General features: G+C 45.2%; 1 protein-coding gene across 1 annotated transcript in view; it reads left to right on the top strand.

Moving 5' to 3' along the window:
• Positions 1–9049, top strand: part of TMTC4 (transmembrane and tetratricopeptide repeat containing 4) — a 109228-nt gene that overhangs the window by 12380 nt on the left and 87799 nt on the right. The window contains exons 2-3 of the mRNA XM_006851533.1: positions 4258–4373; positions 5581–5797. Of these exons, the coding sequence (XP_006851596.1) occupies positions 4258–4373; positions 5581–5797 (333 nt within the window). The remainder of the gene's footprint in view (positions 1–4257; positions 4374–5580; positions 5798–9049) is intronic.

The following is a 9049-nucleotide window of genomic DNA, read 5'->3' as shown; positions in this document are numbered from 1 at the left end:
CAGGTTGGGCCTCAGGGCAGGTCTTGGCCTCAGTGGGAGTGTCTGGGCCTTGGGAGGGCCTTGGCCTCAGTGGGCAGGCCTGTGCCTTGGGCGTTCCTGAGCCTCGACGGCTTGGCAGAGGGCTGGTCTAGGCCGGGGCAGTAGAGGGCTGAGGGTAGTGGCTGCAGGGAGGTACTGTGTGTATTTGCTGACATGAAAAATGCCTCTCTCAGTCTCTCTGTACCTTGGGTACCCCAAATTTCCTGATATCCGCGCTGATATCCCTCTCTATTTGTTCGGCTTTGTTATATTTATGCTTCCTTTTCTCTGGAAATGCAGCCTTCTAAGTGGGGTTGCTCTAGCCCTGCATTCCAAGGTCTGAAGGGGGCAGAGGCACTTGCCGGCATGGGTGCAGAAGCGGGAGCTGCGTGCAGGCAGGCAAAAGCTCAAAATGCCTGTAATTCCTAAGCAATTTGATCTTTTAAAAACACGAGTTCAGAATGTTGAAATATAAGCTCTTATGTTTGTTCAAAGGCTGTCTGTCTGCTAGACAGAGGTTTCTTATGTGCGATTCCGCCCCTTTTCCCCGAGACTGCCCTACCTGAGCTGCCTGGTCAGGGAAACGCTAGACAGAGGTTTCTTATGTGCGATTCCGCCCCTTTTCCCCGAGACTGCCCTACCTGAGCTGCCTGGTCAGGGAAACGCCGGAAGTCCTCTCTGCCTATTTACTTTTGTAGGAGTACTCTTGCTTCTCCTGCTACATGGGAACTTGTGTGTACAGAAAAACATTTGCAGTGTTAATGTTGAAGAGCCAGAAGTTCACAAAACACATAAATGTGACTAGTAAGTTGAGAAATTCATGTTAAGGAAACATGAATGGACCTATGTTTGGAGTGAGAGAAAGAACAGCTTGCAACAGATTGTACTCACTCAACTCTCAGGGTAAAGTCTAGACTTGTTTCTACCAAAGCTCTTGAGTGTTACTTCCTGTTAGGGTGGGTCCAGGCCAACCCAGAAAGGAATATGGGAAACCCTACTTATCTTACTGGAGGGAGGCCAGGCTTGCATTCCTTTCCCACGTGCCCCCAGGGACAGTGGGAAATCCCCACAGGAAGTAGATCGAGTGGATCCATGAAGGCACATTGTTGGTGGGTGCTGTCTAGTCAATTCCAGCTCATAGCAAGTCTTCAGGGTAGGACTGTCCCATTGGGTTTTGTTGAAAAGGAGATTGGGGGTGGCGCCCGACCTTCAATTTCACAAGTGGGGAGGAGGAGAATCACCAATATCAGCATCAGCCCAGGGCAGATTCTTACAGGACTCCAGCCGTCTGCCTTCTCTACCAAATCTAACAGTAGTTGTTCCTCTCACAGCTTTTTCTTCTCGGCTGAAGATGATGATTCATTTCAGTGGCCACAGCAGACTCTGAGAAAATATGTAAAGTTAAGGGGTTTATTAGAGAATAACAGTTGACAATTTAGAATCAGAAATGCTCAGGACTCGACTCAATTGTTCAGTCAAGATAGCTTCTTTTCTGCCATGCCCACAGGCTGACCTTCCTCGGACTCTTGGCCCTTTGACCTCTGCCCTGCTCTAGCAATGTTACAGAGCCATTTTAACTCTGCTGAAAAGTGCCCAGAGCCCCTCCACTCTGCTACAAGCCTCAGTCTAAAGGCTCTAGCTCCATGGGTCAGCAAAACTAGCTCTCCCAATGAAGTGATCAGAAATACTCCACTCCACAAGCAAGCCTCCTGCCCGGAGGTGCTCAGCTTTGGTCACTCTGTGAGCCAGAAAGCCTACGCTGTCTCCTGCTCTGGCTCTTGGTTCTGTAGCTGCCATTCCTCTAGTGCCACAGCTCTGTCACTCCATCTAGGAGTTAAGCATGCAGGAATTTCAGGGTACAAAGGACAGGCTCCACTCCTATAGGTCCCCCCATTTCTGCTTCTGAGATGATTCATTTTATACACACATTAGAGTTCCAAGTGTTAATAATCACAATTAACCCTGTTAACTCACAACTGCATCACATAATCCTATCAGCATCTTCTCCCACTTTCTCTTACCCAGACCCTTCAGGAAAAGTAGTTGTTTTGTGGGAGTTACAAAGGCTGTGTAGACGCGCCATACGAAGTAATTCACTGCATTGCAGGTTCCCTAAACTGTAAATCTTTAAAGGAGCAGACTGCCAGGTTTGTTCTTCCATGGAGCCGCTGGTGGATTTGAACCTAGACCTTTCAGTGACCAGCCTGGCATTCAACCATTGTGCCACCAGGTGTCCTGGAAGGGGACATTAAAATCCAAGCCAAGCCCACTGCCACTGAGTTGATTCTGACGCATAGTGTGATAGGTAAGGTTTTGTGTCCACTTAACTGGGCCTGAATTCTCAGTGGTTCAGCACTTAAAATGTTATCATTTCCTATGATGAGATCTAATGTTATCTGATGTGACTGTCCTTTGGGTTGTAAATCCTCACTTCTGTGATGTGAATGGAGTCCTGGTATGGTGCTGTGGAATAAAGCACTGGACCACAGGGTTGATTTGAATCACAAGAGCAGTGGTTTAAACTCACCAGCTGCTTCTTGGAAACCCTTTATAAGGTCAAGGAGCTCCTGGTAGCGTTGCTGTTGTTGTTGTTGTTTTGCTATGTGCTGTGGAGTCAGTTCTGACTCATAGCAACCCTGTATAGGGTTTCCGAAGCTGTCAATCTTTACGGGAGCAGAAAGCCTCATCTTTCTCCTGTAGAACAGCTGGTAGTTTCGAACTGATAACCTTGAGGTTTGCAGCCCGATTCATAAACACTACGCTACCAGAGTCGGGCTGTGAACCGCAAGGTCAGCAGTTCGAAACTACCAGCTGTTGTGCGGGTGAAAGATGAGGCTTTCTGCTCCTGTAAAGATTTATAGCCTTGGAAACCCTGTACAGGGTCACTGTGAGTCGGAACCAAATCCATGGCACACAGCCACCACCACCACCATGAGTCAGAACTGACTCGAATGCCCTTAACAACAACAACATGATGCTAATGAGGTTGGGTGTAATCTACAGCATTAAGCTGTATCCTGAGTTTATCTCTTTTGAGACATTAAAGGAGAGAGAAATTGAATAGCGAGAAAGGGACCTACTGTGGCACTGTGGGCTAATGTGCTGGGCTGCAAAGTTGCTTTGAACCACAAGATCGGCAGTTCAAACTCTACAGAGTCGCTATGAGTCGGAATGAACTCAACGGCATTTAACAACAACAACAACAACCAAGGAAGGAGCTGGAAGTAGATGCCTGCACTATGAAACCCCTAGGACCAGGGAAAGAATGACACCAAGAAACAAGAAAATCTCCAAGGATCGCTTGGCCTGTTGGTGCTGGAAGGACGTTACTGGAAACCCAGAGCTCTGAATCAGGACTTCTTGTCTAAACTGAGACAATGGACTTCTGTTTGTTAAATCCATCCTCTCGTGGTATTTCTGTCTTAGCACCACTAGAGAGCTAGGACACATATTGCTGGCAAATGCCATCAAGTCTGGCTTTGTATAGAGTTTCCAAGGAGCTCCTATGCGTTTGAATCACCAACTTTATCATTAGCAGTCCATTATTTATCTTAACAGTGCCACACCAGGACTCCTGACAACCTAATAAAAGAGTTCTGAGTCTGGAAATCTCTATGGGAATAGACAGCCTCAACTTTTCTCCTGAGGGATGGCTGGTGGGATTGAACTCCTGACCTTGCAGTCTCCAGTGCCTAATCCACAGCACCACCAGTGCTCCTTGAAGAAGCATTTGTTGTTGTTGTGTGCCATCGAATCAGTTCCAACTCATAGTCACCTTGTATAGGGTTTCCAAGGCTATACATCTTTATGGGAGCAGAAAGCCCCATCTTTCTCTCTTTAGAGCCTCTGGTGGGTTCAAACTTCTGACCTTGCAGTTAGCAACATGACTTGTAACCCAGTACAACATCAGCACACCTTTGAGGAGTCATTGGTTGGTTGGTTGATTGGTAATATGCCATGGAGTCAGTTCGGCGTATAGGGTTCCGATACAGGGTTTCCGAGGCTGTAAATCTTTATGGGAACAGAAAGTCTCATCTTTCTCCCACAGAACACCTGGTAGTTTCGAACTGCTTACCTTGAGGTTAGCAACCCAATTTGTAACCACTATGCTACCAGAGGAGGCATTGGGACTTGGTTAATTCTTATCCTATGAATAAACGATGTGTTGAAGGATTCAGGATCTTGGTCTCTTCTGCTCATGTTCCTTTAACCAGAATGCCTTCTGCTATGTTCCTGCAGGACCTCCAAGCAGAAACGCCCCTTGGTGATCTGTGGCATCATGACTTCTGGGGCAGTAAACTGAGCAGCAACACCAGCCACAAGTCCTACCGACCTCTCACCGTGCTGACGTTCAGGTGGGTATGGATGGGAATGGTGCTCCCAGGTTAACTGCATATCCTGTTGCCTTTGAGTCAATTCCAACTCATGGTAACCCAGGAGTGTCAGAATAGAACTGTGTACAGAGGGTGGTCAGTGGCTGTTTTCACACAAGTGGACTTCCAAGCTTTTCTTCTGAGATGCCTGGGTGGGTTAAAATCTTTCACCTTTCAGTTTGCAGCCAGCATCTATAATTGCTATGAAATTATAACCAACCCATATACTTAACAACAAAACATACAGATCTCGTCGAAATACATGTTCACTCCAACTATTAGGAGTTAAAGTGCCCTTGATTTGGTTCTGGCTCCTGGCTACCCTGTATAGGGTTTCCAAGGAGCAGCTGGTGGATTTGAACTGCTGACCTTGTGATTTGAAGTCCAGTGCTGATTGTATAGCGCCAAAACAGGAGCCAGTTAGGAATTAGGGCATAGTGATATTGAGAAGAAGACCCCTCAGTAATGGATTAATAGTGTTCACAAAATGGATTCAAACGTGGTAACAGTTCTGAGGATGGCACAGGACTGGGCAGTGTTTTGTTCCATTGTGTGTAGGCTTGCTGTGAGTCAGAAATGGTTCAAAGGCACCTAACAACAATATTGAGGGAAAAAACCTTGGGTGGGTGCAGTGGTTAAGTTGTTGTTAAGTGCCGTAGAGTCAGTTTTGACTCTTCATGACCCTGTGTCGGGTTTTTGAGAAGCAGCTGGTAAGCTTGAACAGCCAACCTTGCAGTCCAGTTCATTATCCCACAGCACCCTGAAAAGGAGCACTTTTTCTTTTTTGGGATCAGCAAGTTACACATCTGTCTTAACTGCAGATGTTTGTGGAGAGCCAGGAGTAACGTGTGATATATTTTCTTGGAATGTGATCTTGCCCTTTTAAGAACCCACTCAGGGCACTTAAAAACTGTCTGGCTTTCCCCTCTCCAAGTATTAAATGACACTCCACTTTAAGACACCCTTTTCTCCCACTTTTCTGTGTGCAGTTAATTATGTTCATAACCTTTTCCTCATCCCTCTTAGCTCGACCCATGTTATTTATCTTGATACTATTTTTACCAGCCCTGCACAAAGTCTTTCTCTTCTTGTAATATTTTCATACTCACAAGTGTTTTCCTTCAGATGGTTTTCATTTTCTTATGTGTGTTTCTATGTATCTAACGTGAGCATCTTTTGTTTGCTGCAGAATTAACTACTATTTGTCAGGAGGCTTCCATCCAGTGGGTTTTCACATGGTCAACATCCTCCTGCACAGTGGCATTTCTGTCCTCATGGTCGATGTCTTCTCTGTGCTGTTCGGTGGCCTGCAATACACCAGTAAAGGACGGAGGTTACACCTGGCCCCCCGAGCATCTCTGCTAGCTGCATTGCTGTTCGCTGTACATCCTGTGCACACAGAATGTGTGAGTATCACCTGCGTGGTGTCTGCACTCAAGCAAACAATGAGAACAGATCCATATGTTGCCTTGCTTTCATAAACGAAGATTCCTTTAAGTACTTGTCTAAGAGTTATAGAATGTACCCTATTTTTTGACGCATAATCTGCATACCCATAGGATGCTTATAGAGTACATAGGAAGCTCGTGCATAAGGGGGCTCGTGGTTTGCAGAACCAAATAATGTGCACATTATTGGTGTAAAATGAGTGTATGCTCTGTTATCTCTTATGAAACAATGTGGTGTATACCGGCTCTATGAAGACTGGTAACGACAGTATGGTATGAATTTGGCCGAGGCTGGTGGTGGTTCAGTGTTGGCAGCCTCCCTTCCATGCAGGAGATCCAGGGTCAGTTTCCAACCCATGTGCCTCATGATGCTGAGCTGGTTTCAGCAGAGCTTGCATAGTAAGACAGACTAGGAAGAAAGACCTGGTGATCTTCTGAAAATCAGCCAGTCAAGACCCTTTGGGTCACAGCAGTTCGATCTACAACTGGTCATGGGATGTCACAGGACTGGGCAGCATTTTGGTCTGCTGTCCAGTGGGTTGCCATGGGGCAGGGCCACTGGATGGCAGCTCACAACAACATGCCTGGGCTGATTCTTTTCATTTAGCTTATTTAACTACATCAACTCGAATGATGTGGATATTGGATATTGCCTGGCTTAGGGGTCTAATGGCCAGAGGCTAAGAACCTTTCTTCAGTGAAGAATCTGATATAAGATTCCTATGTTAGCTGAGAGGTTTATAATTTATAAAATATTTGGTCGTATTTACCTGTTTGTCATCAAAAATCTGTGAGATGAGATGGCAAATATAACAGTTTCCGTTTTACAGATGCAGAAATGAGCTGGAAGGATGCATATTGAAGATTAGTTCGATAGTTAGAGGATGTAGGGATGAAACCCTAAACTCAGTCTCTCCAAGGGGCTGCCGGCATACTTTCAGTTGACTTGGAAAGGGGATCCCTATGCCCTAAAAATGAGATTTCTCCTCCTCCTCCTCTTCCTCTCAGCCTGAGCGAGGGGTGGAGAAATGAATAGCCACTCCCTCTTGGTAGACATGACCGGGTACGGGCAGCTCCTGCTGGATTCTTGTCCTGTGCACTACTGCTGGATTCCATCGAGCTGATGCAAACTGTAATTTAACTCCACACTTGTGTTTTCAGAAACCACCTCATCCTCTACCATATGGTACTATGGCGGTGGTGTGCCTTGGAGTCGGTTCCGACTCATTGTGAACCTGTTTAGGGTTTCTGAGGCTGTAAATCTTTCCAGGAGCAGAAAGCTTCATCTTTCTTTTGTGGAGCAGCTGGTAGATTCAAACTGCTGACCTTACAGTTAGCAGCCCAGTGTCTAACCCACTATGCCACCAGGGTACCGCATATAGCCCTTTGAAAATGAAAGTCACTAGGTTTGCTCATGTAGAAGATTTGATTTTAGTCTTCCAGTCTGTGAGCTGTACTTTATTACTTCTCTTACAATAGATTTCTGTCTTTAGTGTATTTAAGTATGTACATCTGCCTAGTTGTAATACTGAGTATTTCGAAGTAAGTTTCAAAACACTGGTTTTGTTAGACTATCTGTGTGGAGCATCGAGAATACTGTAGAGTTGTTAGCACACCTACTCCTAACACCTTATTACTTAAAATTACTTTTGCTTGGAATTTTTTGCTTAGCAAATTCAGAGAAGATAAAAGGTTATTTCTGAACAAAATTCAAAATTATTTTAAAAATAGTAAGACCAGTCTTAATGATCAGGAAGAGACTGGACCACCCTTCAGGTCTGGAAAGGAACTCACCCTTGTGGCCTAGTTTTCAGCCAAGAGATTGTGCATCTACGTAGTGGGGAGAACAACACTAGTACGGTGTGCTCACTGTGGAATAGTGGATCTTTCAAAATCAAACGAACAACAGTAGCCTAAGGGTAAAGTGGAGAAAGGATGGGAAGGTGGTGGAATGCAAATACGGACCACAGGGAAGAAGTGGGGTAACTGTTGTTGCATGGAGGGAATTGCAATCGTTGAGATGAAACAAAGTGTAGGATTTGTTGTTTGTAACACTGATGATCTCGTCTGTAAACCTTCACTCAACTCACAGTAAAAAGTTTTAAAAAAAGAGAGAGAGAGAGAGAGAGAGAGAATAAATGCAATCAAGTCGACAGCAGTAATGAGCAAGATAAGGAGTTTAGGAGGTGGTGAGTTTATGTTAATGGAGGGCAAAGATTTGAATGAGGGGGCAGAATGGTTGCACAACCGGAAGAATATAATCAATGTCACTTAATTGCACATGCAGAAACTGTTGAACTGGTTGGTGTGTGTTCTGCTGTGTGTATTATCAGCTTTTAAAATATGCATCTGAGAGGAAAACTACATTGTCAGGACCACATGAGCTCAATGGGAGAACAAACTGGTACCAGCTAGTGAGCACAGGAGACCTGCCTCTTTACTAAGGCCATTTTCTTAACTAGGGACTTCCCATTGTTATTCATAGTCACCTAAGTAGTTCTGGTAGCATAGTGGTTATGAATCGGGCTGTGAACCCCAAGGTCAGCAGTTCGAAACTACCAGCTGTTCCCGTGGGAGAAAGATGAGGCTTTCTGCTCCTGTAAAGATTTACAGCTTCGGAAACCCTGTGCAGGGTCGCTATGAGTCGGAACCGACTCCATGACACATAACAACAACAAGTAGTTCACTGGGATCCCTATAGCTTCTATTGAAATTGTGGACCTTCTCCGGAAGCCTGTTTTATAGTAGAACAAGTTCAGGAAAACCTAGCCTCTAACTAGCTCACATAGCTGTAGTATAATGAGAGCATGGAGCTGGCTGATTTTCTGCTTCCTGCGAGTTTCATTTACAAATCTTGTTTTCATTTAGATCTAAACACTATGTGGTACACATATGGCATGCAATATGTTGCAATGGATCATTTTTATATGGCCTTTCTAGCCATGGTCTTGTAACACCTACCAAATGACTGGATAGTACTATGCAAATAAGGTGCTTGTGGCCTACCACAGGGATTAGATGGCTACCTAATAGTACAAATGAGGTATATGGCACTCCTATGGGGGTGGGGCCATGCAAATAAGGTGTATAGAGGGAATTGATCAGTTTTTCCATCCTGCGAACCTTAAGGTCAGCGGTTCGAAACTACCAGCCGCTCCGCGGGAGAAAGATGAGGCTTTCTACTCCCGTAAAGATTTACACCCTCGGAAA

Source organism: Chrysochloris asiatica, unplaced genomic scaffold (assembly GCF_000296735.1).
Source record: "Chrysochloris asiatica unplaced genomic scaffold, ChrAsi1.0 scaffold00029, whole genome shotgun sequence".
Classification (NCBI taxonomy): Eukaryota; Metazoa; Chordata; class Mammalia; order Afrosoricida; family Chrysochloridae; genus Chrysochloris; species Chrysochloris asiatica.
This window is presented reverse-complemented; position numbering and strand designations above follow the sequence as displayed.